The 20,798-nt window shown below is 47.2% G+C and overlaps 1 protein-coding gene across 2 annotated transcripts in view; it reads left to right on the top strand.

The window, feature by feature from the left end:
* The window catches only part of gnpat (glyceronephosphate O-acyltransferase), a 33,787-nt gene that overhangs the window by 5,560 nt on the left and 7,429 nt on the right, over positions 1-20,798 (top strand). For both annotated transcript variants that reach the window (XR_013792168.1, XM_079527044.1), the window contains exons 6-13: positions 481-556; positions 3,906-4,057; positions 4,220-4,350; positions 5,762-6,009; positions 9,131-9,232; positions 10,452-10,628; positions 12,353-12,432; positions 20,393-20,533. Coding sequence is in view for 1 of the 2 variants with exons in the window: in XM_079527044.1 (XP_079383170.1) it covers positions 481-556; positions 3,906-4,057; positions 4,220-4,350; positions 5,762-6,009; positions 9,131-9,232; positions 10,452-10,628; positions 12,353-12,432; positions 20,393-20,533 (1,107 nt within the window). In the remaining variant the exon portion in view is untranslated. The remainder of the gene's footprint in view (positions 1-480; positions 557-3,905; positions 4,058-4,219; positions 4,351-5,761; positions 6,010-9,130; positions 9,233-10,451; positions 10,629-12,352; positions 12,433-20,392; positions 20,534-20,798) is intronic.

Raw genomic sequence — 20,798 nt, 5'->3', positions numbered from 1 at the left:
GTCAGGCTACTGAACTCTTAACCCATTTAGGCCTGGCGTCGAAATTAAAAAAAAATCTTCTAAATCCTCCAGTTTTCTGAAATAAATATTTTCACGATTTTTCAAAAATAGCAGAACTACAAGCACTTTAGCTGTTTTAATTATTTTTTTAATATGCTGCTCCGTTTTAATGCACTGCACTTTGGGATTTTATGCTTATTCTTTTTATTGATAGGTTTTAAATATACACTGCTGGTACGATTTTCGTTTTGTATGTGCAAACAAATAAAGTGAACCTTGAACCTAGCTGTGTTCATTCCACGATTGCGTGATCCTTACAAGTTATACCTCGTTGTAAATATATGACTAATCAACGATGTACAGAATGTGCTCCTAAACTTATGGATAATACAATATCTTTATTTTTAATTGTGAATACACATCAAATGTAAAAAAAACACTATCATATTTTTCTCTCATCTCTGCCCCTGCCCCCTCCAGAATGGATTTGCGCCAATTGAATTCTTCCTAGAAGGGACGAGAAGCAGAACATGCAAGTCCCTCACTCCCAAATTAGGTAAGATAATGACCACATACAGTAGCTTGCGCTATTTGAAGTACTCCTTGCACCTAACCCTTGTGTTTGACAGAGTTTCAGATTGGGGGTGGCGGTGGCTCAGGGGTAGAGTGGCCACTAGGGGGTGGCGGTGGCTCAGGGGTAGAGTGGCTGGATGGTAACCGCAAGGTTGCCAGTTTGAACCCTGTGGGCTCCCCCAGAGTTGGTGTCGAAGTGTCCCTGAGCAAGACACTGAACCCCTAATTGCTCCTGATGTGCTGGTTGGTGCCTTGCATGGTTTCCGCTGCCATCAGTGTAGGGCTGACCTCGATTAGTCAAATAGTCGACTAATCGATCGGAACGGGTCTCAGTCGACTGACAACCTCTCAGTCGATGTTCACCAAAAAAAAAAAAAAAAAACAGTCGGGCCGGGTGGAAAACCCCCCCTCCGTTATAATGGTATGCTCCCAGTCCCCGCACCGCAGCATCGGGGAACACTCTGGCAGCCAGAGTAAAGGCTGGGAGGGACCGAGCCGAGGGAGGCTACTGTACTGTAGCCTACATGTTGTTTATGCTCCGGAGTCCAGACCCATGCAGTTTAATAATATACAGTCACAACAGAATGCACACTGCTGTCTCGTGTCTCATCACAATCCCAATGCGCCACCCGTGAAGTCGGGGGGAAAATAAAAAACAGGCTGCTAGTGTTAGTGTAGGGTCGGGGATCGTTAGCTTAGCGCGTAGCTACTGATTCAACCCACTGATTGAACTTCATCTCCGCCTGTAATCTAGGTTATTTTTTTATTGACAACGTGAACGAACCCCGACACCAGCGCTGCAAAAATAGACAGATCTACAAGCTCTCAACGCGTAGCGAACGGCGCTGCAAAAACAGGCAGGACGCGATGCCTTGAGAGCTTGTGGATCAGCCTCCCCGACGGTGCGGGGAGGCAAGATTTCTCCGGGGAGGAGGAGAAGTTACCAGGGCAGGCTACATGTTGCTGCGGCTAACAACACTGTCACCAGCCAGTGGTTGTGATGTTAGCTGGGCTTGCAGCTGCTTGTCCGTTCCAACTTCACTTCATCTCCACCTGTAACTTATTTTTTATTGTGTTACCCTGACTGCGCAGCTACGCAGCTGCGCTGCAAAAATAGACGGATCTACAAGCTCTCAACGCGTAGCGAACGGCGCTGCAAAAACAGGCAGGGGGGGGGGGGGGGTGTTCAGTCGACTATCAGTCGACTAACAGCAAATTTATTCATATTAATTTCGACTATACAAATCCTTAGTCGGGGACAGCCCTACATCAGTGTATGAATGTGTGTGTGTGAATGGGTGAATGTGCATTAAAGCACCTTGAATAAAGGCGCTATATAAATGCACCATTTACCATTCTGATGATAACTACAGTATGTAGCTTATATTAGATGCTAGGAGTGTTACTGCCATAGCATATGTTTTTATCACATGGCACTCAAACCCCATGGCACGGTGGCACAGTCGGTAGTGCTGTCGCCTCACAGCTAGAATGTCCTGGGTTCGATTCCCGCTGGGGACGCTGTGGGCGGCGTGTCCTCTCCTCCGCGTCGTCAGTGCCCATACCCGAGGCGGGGTTGCTGAAAGGGCCTTTCTGTGTGGAGTGTGGATGTTCTCCCCGTGTCCCCTAGGGTAGGTACCCTCACATGTTCTCCCCGTGTCCCCTAAGGGTAGGTACCCTCACAAAAAACATGCAGTAATCCTGGTCTCTAAACTGCCTCCCCCTGGCCAGCCGGGGCGCCTGATGGAGGGGAAAGGAACTGGTTGGAATAACGTGTTCCTTCCATGCGCTATACGTCCAACCAGGGAAACTCCCCCCTGTCAGGTGTAAAGGAGCAACTTGGACACTCATGCATGAAGGAAGCATGAGTTCAAGTCTGTTGCTCTCCCCAGGTTGGCGGAGGGTGTGTAGAGCCCAGGATCACATTAGATAATTGACACAGGGGTGAAAAATGGGTTACAAAATCGTGGGATAAAAAAAAATAAAAAAAAAACATGGCCTCTTGTCCGGTTGGTGTTGGACACAGGGCTTTCCTCCGTTCGGCCACTTTTCTAAGTCGCTCTGGATAAGAACATCTGCTAAATGCCAAAATTCTATTTTTGGCCAGTGCTGAGCTTACTTTTTTGCATTTGGTACAGTAGGTCTCTTCCAATATTTTGATGTGCAGGTTAAAGCTGTACTTTGGGCTGGGTTTCACTGAATTCCCTTAGATGGATCATGGTCAAAAACATATTTGCATCAAAAGCTTTATTTGGGATTTAAAGCTGCTATAAACAATAATATGTCAACATTTTAATGATTTTTCTTTTTGTTTTGGCATTCAGACAGCCAGAAATGGGTAAAATGCTCCAAAACAAATGTAGTCTCTGTGACACATCTAGGGGCCACAATCTGCATTCAAAGATTTTCCTAGAAGCTTTGTCATTGGTCGAAAAAAAACACAGTCGAAATGACTAGGAAAATCTTTGAATGCAGATTGTGGCCCCTAGATGTGTCACAGAGACTACATTTGTTTGGGAGCATTTTACCCATTGCTATAATATAATATGATGATATCTCTGTCCTGAGCGCTGGGCGTTACTAATTGATTGAACGGAGAACTCCGTCCTTGCCGCTAAGTGTGTTAATATTTTGACATATTATTGCTTATAGCAGCTTTAAGATCTTACTAGTAGTGAACACTGTATAATACATATCTTTTCTTTGCTGTTGTATTTCATGCGTCATACCGGCCATACACCTCACAACCTCACAACCAGACAGTTAAGTGGCCTTGTGGTTAGAGTGTCCGATCCCCGGCCGAGTCATACCAAAGACTGTAAAAATGGGACCCAATGCGGCTGTGGCTCAGGAGGTAGAGCAGGTCGTCCAATGATCCCTGGGTCGGCGGTTCGAATCCTGGCTCCTCCTGTCCACATGTCGAAGTGTCCTTGGGCAAGACACTGAACCCTACATTGCCTCCAATGAGTTGGTCGGTGTGAGCTTTCCACCATTGGTGTGTGAATGTGGGAAGTGAGGACGCTGGCGTCGACTGTTCGCCGCTTCACCTCCCAATGTATGAATGAATGAATGAACCATTGTAAAGCGATTTGAGCACTTGGAAAAGCGCTATAAAAATGCAATTCATAAAATGCAATTCATTATGCCTCCCTGCTTGGCACTCTGCTTCAATGGGTTGGATTGGGGGTCAAATCAACTAATGATTCCCGAGCGCGGCGCACGCTGCGGCTCACCGCTCCAAGAGAGATGGGTCAAATGCGGAGAACAGATTTCACTGCGGTAACGTGTGTGACTAATCGTACGACTTTGACTTTGTTTTCCCGTTGCTGCAGGTCTGTTGAACATCGTGATGGAGCCGTTCTTCAAAGGCGAGGTGTTTGACGTCAGCCTGGTACCCATCAGTATCAGCTACGAGAGGATCCTGGAGGAATCGCTGTATGCCAGGGAGCTCCTGGGAGTGCCCAAACCCAAGGAGTCCACCTCTGTGAGTCACTCACTCAAAATTTCATATTTTATAGTTGCCAGTTATTTATTTCTTTACCCCTCTTTCACACCAACTTTGTCGTTAGGCCAATGGATTCCTCCCCAACATTTCTGTCTTTCTGTCAGCAGCAGTATCATAATTCTGTCCGTGACGGTTTTACAGGGTCTGTTTAAAGCCAGGAAGGTTCTCAGTGAAGACTACGGAAGCATCCACGTGTACTTCGGCCAACCCGTGTCTGTCAGAAGCTTAGCGGAAGGCAGAGTCAAACGCTCCCATTTCAATCTCATGCCAAGGTATGCAAAACACTCTAACACATTGAGAGCCCACGCAAAACTGCCCAAAATCACTTTCACCTAGAAAATCCATTCACATTTTTTATAATTCAGCTGACTGTGGCGACACATGCTGGAACTTTTTACTTTGAAATGTTTTATAGTTTCTGAGTTATTTAAATGAACGCCAAATGCATTCTCAATGGCGAAAACACAAACTTTGGCACCATGTGTTAAAAAAAAAAAAAAAAAGTGTTTTGATTTTTCTGATTTTTTTTTTAATAAAAAAAAATCCACAGACGTCCACAGACGTCTTGGGCTATGCACGTGCGGTAATACCCAGGACGTCCACAGACGTTTTGGGCACAAAATGTGTTAACATCGCCTAGCGATCCCCTGGAAAGGTATCATTTCTGCACAAGATAGATGGATAGATATCTTTATTGTCATTCAGCAGATGCATAAAATGCATAAGAGAACGAAATGTCGTTTCACTGGCTTCCAATCTGCTAGTTAAAAGCAAACTAAATTACTATATTACTAAAATCTAAATCTACTTTTAACCCATTCTGGGAACCCCTTTTGGTGTTAGCATTATGTTATGCTTTAGCTATTGAAAAATAGCAGATCTACAAGCTCATAGCTTGTAGGTCTGCTATTTTTGAAAAATCGAAGAACGACTGACATAGAAACATAGCTTTTTCAGAAAACTGTCAGGATGTAGAAGACATTTTTAGTATCTGATCTCAGGTCAAAATGGGTTAAAACTAATAAAAAAAAACCCCCTCACCATTAGTTTATAGAGAGACAGAAATTGCACAGCACGATAGGAGTCCTTAAAGCAGAATATAGGGATAAAGGGTAGGGGATATTGCACTTGTTCAAAGGTAATGGCTAGTGTCCACATTTCTGTGGAGACAGTTCAGTTAATTTGATCCTGCTGTTTTTATACAGCAGAATGAAAACTATTCTAAAATGTTTTTTTTTTGGTGGCTTTCGCCTTTATTTTATATATTTTATGGAGGGAAAAGCCAGTAGGCTAACGGGAAATGGGGAGAGAGATGGGGGGGGGGGGGGAGACATGCTGTAAAGGCCGTCGGGATCGGGAGTCGAACCCGCGGCACACTGCCAGACTGGATTACCAGCCAAGGTGCCTGGACCGCTGAGCCATGGCCCAGGCCAAAAACTATTCTAATGATTATGCTAAATAATTGCGATTACCACAAACGATTGCAATCATGTATGTAATCATTGTGATATCACTGATGAGGCCTACACGCACAGGAATGATTGATGATGATGCATACCCTGAGGAGTATGCATGTGTTGGTTGGGTTAAACGACAATACAAAACCACACGTACTGTGATGATGACTAATATAAAACGGGTTTTGCTTACAGTATGTCTAAAAAATGTCCCCCTTTTCTAAAGACACATCCCCAGGAAACCCAGCGACGACACCCAGAGCTTTGTGAACGACACCGCGTACAGGCTGGTGCGTTCCCAGGAGGACAACATGGTGCTGCAGCCCTGGGTGCTCATGGCCTCCCTGCTGCTCCAGAACCACTACCACCAGAGACCCGGCAGGGAGGAGGCCATGACGCTGGACGAGCTGACCCAGCACACGCTGTGGCTGCGCGGCCTGGCGCGGGACTACGGAGCCTTCCTCCACTGGCCTGGTGAGCACACTGGACTGGACTGTACAGCTTATTGTCTTGTATTGTGTATTGTATCTGTATGCTGCAGGGCGGGTCCTTGGGGTCCAAGACAATGTCTCCTTCGGGAGACAAAAATAAAGAAACCTTGAACTTGAACCTACTGTACTGTACTGTACTGGTTCCCAACGTGGGGTCCAGGGACCCCCAGGCGTCCTTGGGGGAGTTCCAGGGGGTCCCCAGCTAAATGATAGTTAGGAACCAAATGGACCCTTATGGGTCTGTAACTCTGAGAGTGTACAAATGGAACCAAATGGACCCTAACGTTAACGGGTCCATTTGGTTCCATTTGTACACTCTCAGAGTTAAATTAACTTTTATTTTACAAAATAAATTGGGTGTCCCAGAGATAGAAATGCCATTAAATAGAGGACCGTAGCCACCCCATACATCCAAAGTCCTATCTTAATTGCATTAAACGACATTAAACAATGTTAAACTCTCTTTCCCTGTCGCTTTGCCATTCACTTTATACATGCGCATACCCTCTATATATATTTTTATTTTTATTTATTTTTAACATATTAAAACATAAATGAACAGGCAAAGGAAATAAAGGAAGAACTAGATTTAAAATAATAATAAAATAAAACAAGGGATATCTAATATCCTTGTAGTTTATGTTCGAAAAAGGGATAAGAAGAAGTTTAGTTAAAAACTTATCGGGTCCTACCCCTTCTTTGTGTATCAAAAAAACAAACAAAAAAATAGTCAAGCATATACTGTACAAGATAAATGGTAAATGGTGCATTTATATAGCGCCTTTATCCAAGGCGCTTTACATAGATTGTGCCTTACATTCACCCATTCATACACCGATGGCAGCGGAAACCATGCAAGGCACCAACTAGCACATCGGGAGCAATTAGGGGTTCAGTGTCTTGCTCAAGGACACTTCGACAGTAACTCTGGGGGAGCCCGGGTTCGAACTGGCAACCTTACGGTTACCATCCAGACACTCTACCCCTGAGCCACCGCCGCCCTAGTCAGTCAAGGGTCAGACCCTTGAGGACATATACATTTATACACACACACAAACGTATGAGTACACACTACCCAGCTATTCTATCATATATATATATATATATATATATAATATAATATAAATGTTCTGCTGAATTGATAATGGAGGACCCCAATGGAAATGAGCCTTAGTGCTTTCTTGTGTTCTCCTCTTAGCAGACCTTGTATTGAACGGTGCGTTCCTTCCTGTGCTGCTTGTTCTACGAACAGCTAAAGTTTACAATCAATCAAAGCAGTTTATAATATAGTATTTAGTGGAGTGGCCGTCCCGTAACAGAAAGGTGCCAGCCATTGAATTTGTGTGACCTGGTGACCAGATTTGACTATGGGGGCTGCCATCATGCAACCTCCAGCTTTTCACCAGAGGAGAAAAACTGAATTTATTTATATTTTATCCAAAATGAGACTCTTCACATGTAAATATGAAATAAATGCTTAAACATGTAGCTAGGTGTAATGTTAGAGACCACAGAAGACATGTAAATATGAAATAAATGCTTAAACATGTAGCTAGGTGTAATGTTAGAGACCACAGAAGACATGTAAATATGAAATAAATGCTTAAACATGTAGCTAGGTGTAATGTTAGAGACCACAGAAGTGAACCTTTCAAGCCTGTTTTCTCAACTCGCTGTTTTCTCTACAAGACATTACTCTATAAGCCATATCTCCAAAACTGGTGGGTCAAACTGAACAACCAATATGATTCCCTGCTTTCACATGACATGAACGAAAACAGTCAAATTAGTAGCTGTCCTTTAGCAAGACGATGAAGCTCTGCTCCCTTGTTTTGAATCACTCTAAAACTCTTGCATGCTCCCTTGTTGTTGTTGTTGTTGTTCCCAAACTCTTGGCTAAAATAATGTGAATGTTAAAACAAGGCAGCCTACACTACAGTAGAAGATGAGTGTTGATAGTTAAGCTGCAGCCCCCTCTAGTGGACAGATGTTCAAACAGAAAATGGCCCAACAAAATTAATGACAGCTGGTTGCTGTTTAAAACTACTGCTAACGAGGCCGTTTGTCGACATTTAGGGCACACACATGCGCTTTTTAAGATTCCGTTTTATTCCTCAGTTTTCACAGAAATACTTGATACTGTACGTAATGTACATCAACTGAACCCTACCACACCCACCTGGTCAAGTAATTCCCCAAAATTCAAGGTACCAAAAGTTAACTTGGTAGATCTGCCTTTAGCTTCTGTGGCCCTAATACATGGAACGACCTGCAAACTACATTACAATTGACCACATTAGTTTTAAAACCTTGGTGAGCATACAGACCCCCACAATATGTAACTGTTTTTAGATCGTTTTGAAATTTGTCTTAGCTTTTTTTTATTTGTAAACCTATATAGTTCACATGTATACCTTTTTTTTTGTTTTTATTTTCCTGATCTTTTTTTTTAATAATTTTTATCCCACGATTTTGTAACCCATTTTTCACCCCTGTGTCAATTATCTAATGTGATCCTGGGCTCTACACACCCTCCGCCAACCTGGGGAGAGCAACGGACTTGAACTCATGCTTCCTTCATGCCTGAGTGCCCAAGTTGCTCCTTTTCACCTGACGGGGGAGTTTCCCTGGTTGGACATAGCGTGTGGAAGGAACACGTTATTCCAACCAGTTCCTTTCCCCTCCATCAGGCGCCCCGCCCCGGCTGGCCAGGGGGAGGCAGTTTAGAGACCAGGATTACTGCATGTTTTTTGTGAGGGTACCTACCCTAGGGGACACGGGGAGAACATGCAAACTCCACACAGAAAGGCCCTTTCGCCAACCCCGCCTCGGGTATGGGCACTGATGACGCGGAGGAGGAAACACGCCGCCACCACCCACAGCGTCCCGAGCGGGAATTGAACCCAGGACCTTCTAGCTGTGAGGCGACAGCACTACCGACTGTGCCACCGTGCCCCCACTTTTTTCCTGATCTTCTGATGTGTACAATGTGATTGTATTACTCGACGACACTGAAAATGAGTTTGATTACTCAGTGTAATTTCGAGAATGAATAAAACTTGAATGAATGTTGTCTAAAACCCGTCTCTCTCTCTCTCCTCCAGACCACGCTGCTCCCTCTGAAGTGGTCTCGTCCAGTCTGGCCCTCCATGGAGGTCTGGTCTCTGTGGCTGGAGGTCGTGTCCTCCTGGCGCTGGGACAACCAGGTCTGTATAGAATTAATTAGACTGTCTTGCACCAGTGTGCAAAAAAATGTCCGTCGACTACGAAAAATGTCCGTCGACTACCTTTTTTCACTGACGGAAACTAAATGAAAACTAAGCTGTGATGACTAAAAACTAAGACTAAATAATACTGACAATTTTGTCAACAAATAAAAAATAGACTAAAATGTTAGGAAGGGACTAGTGGACAATTTTACACTTGGTTGCATGCTCAAAATAGCCGTTGTGAGCTTGTAGATCGGCTATTTTCAGCAAGTGTAAAATCAGCCATTACGACGGCATCAAGGCACGCCAAAACACATTTTAGTCGACTAAATCAACTAGATTTAGTCGACTAAAATCTTAAAACTAGACTAACACTAACGCATTCCAGGTGACTAAAATGTGACTAAAACTAAAACAGAAACTTTCTGCCAAAAACAACACTTAACTGTCCTGCACTCTCTCTGTGCTGCAGAACGAATAGAGCAGGTTCCCAAATCATTTTCATCTCAAGGACCCCCAAAATCATACTCGTCAGCCTGCGGAACCCCCATTTGAAAATATATCCTAAGGACTCCCCATAAGAGAAGATTTTTGCGGCTCTAGCAGTGATTTTCAACCATTTTCATTTCAAGGGCCCCCTGAATTAGGCTATGGTCCCCTATTCAATGGCATTTCATATCTCTGAGACCCCAATTTATATTGTAAAATCAAAGTTAATTTAATTCTGGGAGTGTACAAAATGGAACCAAATATGGACCCCGAGTCCATTTGGTTCCATTTGTACACTCACCACATTATAAGAATAATATTTGGTTTCCGCTATCTGCTGACAACGTACCATGGCGGGTTTTGAAGAAAGGTTGGCTGAGGAAGTTGGGCTATATATACACTCTTTTAGGGCTTTCACTTCTAGTGATTTTGACTAGTTGCCTACTATTATGTAAAAATAAAATAAAAAATGTTTTTTCTTTTTTTAATAATAGTTGTACATGTTGTACAGTGTACATTGGTGACTATAACTATAATCTATCTGATCTTGAGGCCAACAAAAACTAGTCAACTAGTACCAACAAGGTCGACTAGTGGATTTTCTAGTCGACTAGTTGAATAGTCGACTAGTTGCTACAATCTCACGCATTGAGATGAGACGATTACACTGATGTCGCTTCCGAAGACAACTGACTGAAACAATGTCTTTGACCTTGACTTTTGACAGGAGGTCAGGGAGGAGCGGGGGAGGAGTGTGGCATCGTCAGCAGCCCAGAAGAGGAGCTGTTTTCCCAGGCGGTCACGGTGCTGTCCTGCGCCTCCTACAGGAACCAGGTGTTGCACGTGTTCCTGCGGCCAGCCCTGCTGGCCACGGCCATCCACACGGCCTCCTCCACACACAGAGGTGAGGTCGGTCAAACACACACAGAGCTGTGCCTTTGCTTCTTGACCTGTTGACCTGTTGACGACCCAACGCAGCATTGTCAGGGGTCACTGTGGCAGTTCACCCTGCCACTGAGACTGAAGTTAACAGAGTTTGAATTATTATTTGTTGCAGAGAATGATATTTGTTTGACATTATTTATTGTGTATTTGTTGATTGATAATTTATTGTTGACTCCATTGAAGGGAGCAACTACCAGCTGTGGGGTGTGGGGAACATGCCAACAGTGTGAGGATTTGTTACTATGATTTGAGTAATTTGGATTAATCCTAGCTGGTTCAGTGCCATTGAGTGTGACAGTCACCAACATGTCCGTACACGGACACACGGACAAAATGGAGCCCCAAAGACTTGGGGCTCCATTTTCGTCACCGCTAAACCTCTTATCGCTAAACTTATTCAGCCTTTTTTTTTTTACTATTTTGCAAAACATTTTTGAATAGTTAAAATGGCCAGTCTACAAGCTCACAACGTGTCAATGTAGACTGGCTAGTTGAACTATTCAAAAATGTTTTTCAAAATAGTAAAAAAGGCAAAGAAGTTTTAGGGATAAGGGATTTAGCGGTGACAGATGGAGCCCTTGGTCTTGTCCGTGTGGCAAAGTTTTGATTTTCTGTTTTACACACCATTTTAATGTTCTCATTTTGATCACAACACCCACTTACTGAATGTCAAGTCTCCAGGTTTTCTTCAGAATAAGTATGACAATTATTTACTATGACTCTAATATGGCCCATTAGGAGTCCAAATAGTACTACTGGTTCTCGAATGTTTTATTTGCAAAGACCCCCTTAACTCTGAGAGTGTCCAAATGGACCCTTACGGACCCAAATGGACCTGTAAGCATAGACAAGCATATACGTAGACGCCCTTTCCGGCTCTGAGGCGCGTGTCACCATTGAAGGCACAATTTTCCCGACATTCCTTGCAAAGCATTAGCGGAAGCTTGTCAAGCTTCCTCGTGCGTAACATAAGTCCCAGAAAAGACGCGCTGTGATTGGCCAGTAGTCACTTGAGTGACAGCGAGAGACATGGAGGCGTCACATGAGTGACGTCACTTGGGCAGCGACGCAGTCGCCTTCAGCAAATGCCTTCAGCACTTCTAAATAAGAAAGCTGCGGAGAACTGTTGCTTTGTGTTCACTCTTTAATGTTTTCTGTTAGTAATCTAATCCCCCCTGGCTCTGATGTTGTATTGTTAATAACTTTGTTGTTTGTTTGTTTGTTTGTCTTGTTTTGTATTGTAATGTATATTGTCATGACTGTTATAAAGATTTGTTTTAAAAAAAAGCCTTCAGCTGCACTTCTGCCTTCATTGGGATACACGTCGCTCCAATGAACTGCAGCGGCAAATGAGGCATCTATTTCTTATAATATCTATGCCTGTAAGGGTCCATTTGGGTCCGTAAGGGTCCATTTAATATTTTCTATTTTGAACACATTTATGTGTTTCTGGTCATATATTATTGTCCACTCATTTTGTATGTATGTGGCAAAAATGGAATGTTGACAAAAATATCCATCAAAAATGTCTGATTCAGAAATTGAGTGGGGAATTATTTTAATTCGCAAGCTTTTAGGCTAAATCATTGGTTCCTAAAGTGGTTTTTTTACATGTTTATTTTATTGTCCTTTCTTTTAAAATTTTACGGTAACTCTGAATTATTGTGTGTTTATTTTTTTTAGAGGAAGTGTTCAACACGTTTAGCTTCCTGAGAAACATGTTCTCCAATGAGTTCATCCTGTGTCCTGGAGACACTGTGCAGGTAATGCCGTCTACAGGCACTTCTTAAATATTCAATTGCCATAGAAAGTATCCTCTTTTCAGCCCATATCTATATATATATCAAGATATGTGGGTGCGTGGGTGCGTGCGTGCTGTGGGTGTGTGCGTGCTGTGGGTGCGTGCGTGCTGTGGGTGCGTGCGTGCTGTGGGTGCGTGCGTGCTGTGGGTGTGTGCGTGCTGTGGGTGCGTGCGTGCTGTGGGTGCGTGCGTGCTGTGGGTGTGTGCGTGCTGTGGGTGCGTGCGTGCTGTGGGTGCGTGCGTGCTGTGGGTGCGTGCGTGCTGTGGGTGCGTGCGTGCTGTGGGTGTGTGCGTGCTGTGGGTGTGTGCGTGCTGTGGGTGTGTGCGTGCTGTGGGTGCGTGCGTGCTGTGGGTGTGTGCGTGCTGTGGGTGTGTGCGTGCTGTGGGTGCGTGCGTGCTGTAGGTGCGTGCGTGCTGTGGGTGTGTGCGTGCTGTGGGGCTGCGTACACACCTAAAGAACAAATGTTTGGTCCGTGTGCGATGCCTGATTGCTATTTGATTGCTGCTCCAATTCATTTTCAATGGGAGTCACGTCGTTTGATCGGACAAACCTGTCCAATGTGGGGGCGGAGGGCACAACAAACACATCGGACACCTTGTAGTCAAAACAGCCAACGAACAGGGTGGGAATTCAGATCGGACAGAAGGGTGGTTTTTAACCGCCAACTAATAGGAGAGAACTTCCGTTCTTGACAGCACTGGGTGGGGTTTAGGCTGTAGTCTTCTGAGTTACGTGACACAGACTATTATATCGCTTGTTTGTATGTCTTCTTTTGGCTACGGCCGTGCGTAACTTGGAGAGTCCAAGTTGCGCACGGCTGTCTCCAGTGAGTGAGTCCAGTCTGGTACTGGTTCTATTCTATATACAGAAATACAGGACGATAGCCAAAATAGCCGTCGGGCCTCGGCAGTTGTGAGGCTGCATTAATAATTAGTTATAAAAGTATGTCTTTTTTACGGGGATCACTATTGATTTTAATAGTAGACGCATATATGTCTATGAGTAGCCTAGAGTAGAAATGTAATGGCAGCGTACGAGGTTCACATGCGCAAATATAACAGATGTACAAGTTATCGACACGAATGGTACTTACAGTCTGGTACACGATGTAAGCTTGTAGATCTGTTTATTTTAAGCATGCGCCACCGCCACCACGCAAAGTTATGACGCGCGCACATGTGGGGGGAGAGACCCGATATATTTTATAGCTCTATGGGAGAGACGCAGACAGAGAAATATTTAAAATCATCCTGTCTCGCTCTAGCGCAAGGCTGCACGCATAAAGAGCCAATGGAGCAAATGTTAAATAAGCTACACAGGTGGTCCTAAATGATTAATTGATTACATCACTATAGCAAAAGACGTGATATAGGTCAACTGCAGCGGAGCTGTTCTGACTTGAAGCTTAACTGACCAGCACGGCTTCAAGTTTAAACCATAAGATGACATGGAAATGCCCGTCGATTTGATGCGCAGAAATAACATAGGCCTATATCGAATCAGGTTAAGGTGCACACATGGAAGAAAAGTCCTTTTTATCGGGATTCGGGGATATTTTGTTGTAGGCTATACGTCTCCGGTGAATTGTATGCACCAGCAGCAAGCACATTATTGTTCAAACACCTGCTCCTCTGTTCATCTGTTGTCTTATTTGGCTAATAAAATACTTATTAAGAATTCATGCAATTTCAAGTTGTTGCTGCAATCATGATTCATGTTGCTGTTCTCTTCTCTCTGTGTGACTGAAGTTTGCGCCCAAAAATTGTACAGTGATTTCCCGCACCCCCTCATGTTATTTTTCCCTCCGTAGCAAAATGACCTCTTTTCTTTTTTTCACTATTTGGTTCGCTTAACATGTCCACGTGTCATTTGTTTACATATTTGGTACACTTTACAAAGTCCAGTGTGAACACCAAACGGACCAAAATCAAAATGCAAATATTTGGTCCTTGGTCCGGACCTTCTAAGTGAACTTTGAGTGTGAAAAACGGCCTCGACAAACTACTGCTAGCTGCTGCTGCAGTCAAGAAAACTACACTGAACATATGTGCATCTATTTCCGCGTGTCGTAGCACCGCCCAAATCGCGCAAAGCATTGTGGGACATGGAGGCATCAAATCATAAAAATGTAATCAGTGGTCGGTCGGACAGATCTGTGTGTCCGAAAGGTGTGTACGAAGCCTGGGTGTGTGCGTGCTGTGGGTGTGTGCGTGCTGTGGGTGTGTGCGTGCTGTGGGTGTGTGCGTGCTGTGGGTGTGTGCGTGCTGTGGGTGTGTGCGTGCTGTGGGTGCGTGCGTGCGTGCGTGCGTGCTGTGGGTGTGTGCGTGCTGTGGGTGTGTGCGTGCTGTGGGTGTGTGCGTGCTGTGGGTGTGTGCTGTGGGTGCGTGCGTGCTGTGGGTGTGTGCTGTGGGTGCGTGCGTGCTGTGGGTGCGTGCGTGCTGTGGGTGCGTGCGTGCTGTGGGTGCGTGCGTGCTGTGGGTGCGTGCGTGCTGTGGGTGCGTGTGTGCGTGCTGTGGGTGCGTGTGTGCGTGCTGTGGGTGCGTGCGTGCTGTGGGTGCGTGCGTGCTGTGGGTGCGTGCGTGCTGTGAGGCTTCGTACACACCTTTCGGACACACAGATCTGTCCGACCGACCACTGATTACATTTTTATGATTTGATGCCTCCATGTCCCACAATGCTTTGCGCGATTTGGGCGGTGCTACGACACGCGGAAATAGATGCACATATGTTCAGTGTAGTTTTCTTGACTGCAGCAGCAGCTAGCGGTAGTTTGTCGAGGCCGTTTTTCACACTCAAAGTTCACTTAGAAGGTCCGGACCAAGGACCAAATATTTGCATTTTGATTTTGGTCCGTTTGGTGTTCACACTGGACTTTGTAAAGCGTACCAAATATGTAAACAAATGACACGTGGACATGTTAAGCGAAACAAATAGTGAAAAAAAGAAAAGAGGTCATTTTACGACGGAGGGAAAAATAACATGAGGGGGTGCGGGAAATCACTGTCTACAATTTTTGGGCGCAACCTTCAGTCACACAGAGAAAAGAGAACAGCAACATGAATCATGATTGCAGCAACAACTTGAAATTGCATTAATTCTTAATTATTTTATTAGCCAAATAAGGCAACAGAGGAGCAGGTGTTATAACCTACAACAAAGTATCCCCGAATCCCGATAAAAGGGACTTTTCTTCCATGTGTGCACCTTAACCTGATTCGATATAGGCCTATGTTATTTCTGCGCATCAAATCGACGGGCATTTCCATGTCATCTTATGGTTTAAACTTGAAGCCGTGCTGGTCAGTTAAGCTTCAAGTCAGAACAGCTCCGCTGCAGTTGACCTATATCACGTCTTTTGCTATAGTGATGTAATCAATTAACCATTTAGGACCACCTGTGTAGCTTATTTAACATTTGCTCCATTGGCTCTTTATGCGTGCGGCCGTGCGCTAGAGCGAGACAGGATGATTTTAAATATTTCTCTGTCTGCGTCTCTCCCATAGAGCTATAAAATATATCGGGTCTCTCCCCCCACATGTGCGCGCGTCATAACTTTGCGTGGTGGCGGTGGCGCATGCTTAAAATAAACAGATCCACAAGCTTACATCGTGTACCATACCGTAAGTACCATTCGTGTCGATAACTTGTACATCTGTTATATTTGCGCATGTGAACCTCGTACGCTGCCATTACATTTCTACTCTAGGCTACTCATAGACATATATGCGTCTACTATTAAAATCAATAGTGATCCCCGTAAAAAAGACATGCTTTTAGAACTAATTATTAATGCAGCCTCACAACTGCCGAGGCCCGACGGCTATTTTGGCTATCGTCCTGTATTTCTGTATATAGAATAGAACTTAGTACCAGACTGGACTCACTCACTGACTGGAGACAGCCGTGCGCAACTTGGACTCTCCAAGTTACGCACGGCCCTAGCCAAAAGAAGACATACAAACAAGCGATATAATAGTCTGTGTCACGTAACTCAGAAGACTACAGCCTAAACCCCACCCAGTGCTGTCAAGAACGGAAGTTCTCTCCTATTAGTTGGCGGTTAAAAAACACCCTTCTGTCCGATCTGAAGTCCCACCCTGTTCGTTGGCTGTTTTGACTACAAGGTGTCCGATGTGTTTGTTGTGCCCTCCGCCCCCACATTGGACAGGTTTGTCCGATCAAACGACGTGACTCCCATTGAAAATGAATTGGAGTAGCAATCAGGCATCGCACACGGACCAAACATTTGTTCTTTAGGTGTGTACGCAGCCTGGGTGTGTGCGTAATGTGGGTGCGTGCTGTGGGTGTGTGCGTGCTGTGGGTGCGTGCGTGCGTGCTGTGCGTGCGTGCGTGCGTGCTGTGGGTGCGTGCGTGCTGTGGGTGTGTGCGTGCTGTGGGTGCGTGCGTGCGTGCTGTGGGTGCGTGCTGTGGGTGCGTGCGTGCTGTGGGTGTGTGCGTGCTGTGGGTGCGTGCGTGCGTGCTGTGGGTGCGTGCGTGCGTGCTGTGGGTGCGTGCGTGCTGTGGGTGCGTGCGTGCTGTGGGTGCGTGCGTGCGTGCTGTGGGTGCGTGCGTGCTGTGGGTGCGTGCGTGCGTGCGTGCTGTGGGTGCGTGCGTGCGTGCGTGCGTGCTGTGGGTGCGTGCGTGCTGTGGGTGCGTGCGTACTGTGGGTGCGTGCGTGCTGTAGGTGTGTGCGTGCTGTGGGTGTGTGCTGTGGGTGCGTGCGTGCTGTGGGTGTGTGCTGTGGGTGCGTGCGTGCTGTGGGTGTGTGCGTGCTGTGGGTGTGTGCTGTGGGTGTGTGCGTGCTGTGGGTGCGTGCGTGCTGTGGGTGCGTGCGTGCTGTGGGTGCGTGCGTGCTGTGGGTGCGTGCGTGCTGTGGGTGCGTGCGTGCTGTGGGTGCGTGCGTGCTGTGGGTGCGTGCGTGCTGTGGGTGCGTGCTGTGGGTGCGTGCGTGCTGTGGGTGTGTGCGTGCTGTGGGTGTGTGCGTGCTGTGGGTGCGTGCGTGCTGTGGGTGCGTGCGTGCTGTGGGTGTGTGCGTGCTGTGGGTGCGTGCGTGCTGTGGGTGCGTGCTGTGGGTGTGTGCTGTGGGTGTGTGCGTGCTGTGGGTGCGTGCGTGCGTGCGTGCTGTGCGTGCGTGCTGTGGGTGTGCGTGCTGTGGGTGCGTGCGTGCTGTGGGTGTGTGCGTGCTGTGGGTGCGTGCGTGCGTGCGTGCGTGCTGTGGGTGCGTGCGTGCTGTGGGTGCGTGCGTGCTGTGGGTGCGTGCGTGCGTGCTGTGGGTGCGTGCGTGCTGTGGGTGCGTGCGTGCTGTGGGTGCGTGCGTGCGTGCTGTGGGTGCGTGCGTGCTGTGGGTGCGTGCGTGCTGTGGGTGCGTGCGTGCTGTGGGTGCGTGCGTGCTGTGGGTGCGTGCGTGCTGTGGGTGTGTGCGTGCTGTGGGTGTGTGCGTGCTGTGGGTGCGTGCGTGCTGTGGGTGCGTGCGTGCTGTGGGTGTGTGCGTGCTGTGGGTGTGTGCTGTGGGTGCGTGCGTGCTGTGGGTGCGTGCGTGCTGTGGGTGCGTGCGTGCTGTGGGTGTGTGCGTGCTGTGGGTGTGTGCTGTGGGTGCGTGCGTGCTGTGGGTGCGTGCGTGCTGTGGGTGCGTGCGTGCTGTGGGTGCGTGCGTGCTGTGGGTGCGTGCGTGCTGTGGGTGTGTGCGTGCTGTGGGTGTGTGCTGTGGGTGCGTGCGTGCTGTGGGTGCGTGCGTGCTGTGGGTGCGTGCGTGCTGTGGGTGCGTGCGTGCTGTGGGTGCGTGCGTGCTGTGGGTGCGTGCGTGCTGTGGGTGCGTGCGTGCTGTGGGTGCGTGCGTGCTGTGGGTGCGTGCGTGCTGTGGGTGCGTGCTGTGGGTGTGTGCGTGCTGTGGGTGTGTGTGTGCGTGCTGTGGGTGCGTGTGTGCTGTGGGTGCGTGCGTGCTGTGGGTGCGTGCGTGCTGTGGGTGCGTGGGTGCGTGCGTGCTGGCTCTTAGATATGTGGGTGTGTGCGTGCTGGCTCTGTGTGATATGTAGGTGCGTGCGTGCTGGCTCTTGGGCTAAATCGCTTATTTTGATCGCTCGAAAAGTGTTATTTCGTCACCTCTTGTTTTTCCGTCATGATTCATGACCAAAGACTTGTATTATACTGTACGCGTTTTGTCCCAACGGTTTACGGGGCTTCTGTAAAAGGGTGAGCGAGCCTAACGGCCGGGCTCCACCGGGCGCGTCAGCGTCGCGTCTCCGTCACCGTCAGGGAATGTTCCCTTTTTAATCAATGAAGGGTGGCTCCACTGCCCGCGTTGACGGAGACGCGACGCGTGCATTAAAATTGAACCGGTGCGTTTTTTGACGCGACGCAGACGCAACGCAACGCGTCCGGTGGAGCCCTGGCGTAAGACCCAGCATGCTTTGAGCTGCGGTCCCCTCTGAATATTATTATTATTATTATTATTACACTTATTTTACCAGTAGATCGGCTGTTTTTGGCGATTTTGCTGCAGTGTTGGGTCAGACTTGCTCCCGTTGCATTCGTTCAGCCTAGTGTCAATTGGATGTTTTGGTACTCGGGTCAAAGTATCACGGGCCGATACCGGTATCGGAAACAACTCTTAATAATAATAATTGGTAACACATATGGAGGTATTATGCATGCTCCTAGTTAAAACCTACCCAGCAAGCACGGTCAGGACCTGGACCAATTAGTGACGTCTCTATTGGGGCCAGATCAAGTCAAACCAAGACTAGTCAGATCTGGCCCAGAATATCACCTGATATCAACCAACATAAAATCTGCCAACTAAGACGGACGTCCCTGGATGAATCAGAGAGAGTCCGATGGAGGCCAGATCAACTTAAGTCATATCATCAACTAGTCAGATCTGGCCCAGAATGAGCTTCATTATTTCAACTGGTGAAGACGTCCTGGAAATGACGTAAAGATCATCCCCATATGGGCTGTGATCTGGCTTAGTCCTGAACGTCACCGGAGTCACCGGAGGACGTCATCATAATGTCATCATGGCCAGGGCCGGATCTACCATATGGGCACTTTGGGCACGTGCCCAGGGGCCCTTGGGCACCAGGGGCCCCTCAATTTTTTTTATTTTTTTTTGCTCCACAGAAAATTTCCCTGCTAATCCAAATTAAATAAATGGTGTCTAAAAAGATTAGTGTTTTATTGTTGGTGAGAAGGGCAGCTGAAATGTGCAATTGTGTGTAAAGCAGCAACAATGCGCTAGATTGGCTGTCACTCTGGGGGGGGGGGGGGGGGTAGGTGACCGGAAATAGGCCAATATAACGGCATAAAACTGCCCCAAAACGGCTCCGAAACAGCAAAAATGTTGCGCACGCGTGAAGGGGGACCCTTCGAGCTTCAGTGCCCAGGGGCCCTCAGAGGTGTTAATCCGGCCCTGATCATGACGTCATTTGGCTTGCTGGGTACTGCTGAACTAGCCTGGTTAATAAACCAGACCGAATCAGCCGTTGGGAAAAAAAAATTGCCTGCCAGCGGATTACGGTCTGGCGAGGCTCAGTAGCACGCCTCTTTCCTACAACCGAGAACAGGTCGGGCCAATCGGGACACGGTATGCAATATGGGCGGGCTTTGGTACAGTGACGTTTAATGCTTGAGACCTTTGACTGACAGTAGCTCTGACCAATTGCGTCGAAGAGAAAATGTTTGAACCCGCCCCCCCGGGAAATGAAATCCAAGTGGAGCCAGCCCAGACTAATATACCGTGACAGTGTTGTGTGATATTAGTCTGGCTTATTAGCCAGGCTACTGCTGAACCACTCAAATGAAGCTATATGGTAATCGAGTGCAGTGTGTGACTCGTCTGCCTGGCAGTGCTGTGAACTCTTGACTTGCTGAAAAAACTCTTGCCAAAACCTATTTTTATACGCCGTTCTATTTTTTTGTGCAGGACTTCGAGGAGGCTTGCTACCTGCTGCTGAAGACGGCAGCGCTGCAGGTGTCTCAACAGGAGCTGTTGGTGACGGAGAGCGGACGGCGAACACTGACGTTCCTCACCGCCTTGTTGGATCCCTTCCTACAGGGGTACCAGGTGAGGAGGGAGAGACGCACGCACGCACGCACACACACGCAGAGAGAGAGACGATGCATTGCTGTGTTGTAGTTAGGCCTCAGTCACTGTGAAAAAGGCCAGCTCAATCACTGACTATTACTGAGCTGATGGGCGGTGACTCAGGGGTAGAGTGGCTGGATGGCCATCAAGCAAGGCTGTTTCGTCAAAACCATGTCGTGACTCACGTTGAAAATGAATTGTGAAGCTGTTCTGCCACCCCCTCTCCCCCCAGAACAGAGACAGA

Source organism: Electrona antarctica (assembly GCF_951216825.1).
Source record: "Electrona antarctica genome assembly, chromosome: 17".
Taxonomy (NCBI): Eukaryota; Metazoa; Chordata; class Actinopteri; order Myctophiformes; family Myctophidae; genus Electrona; species Electrona antarctica.
The sequence above is the reverse complement of the archived record's forward strand: the minus strand, read 5'-3'. Positions and strand labels throughout refer to the sequence as shown.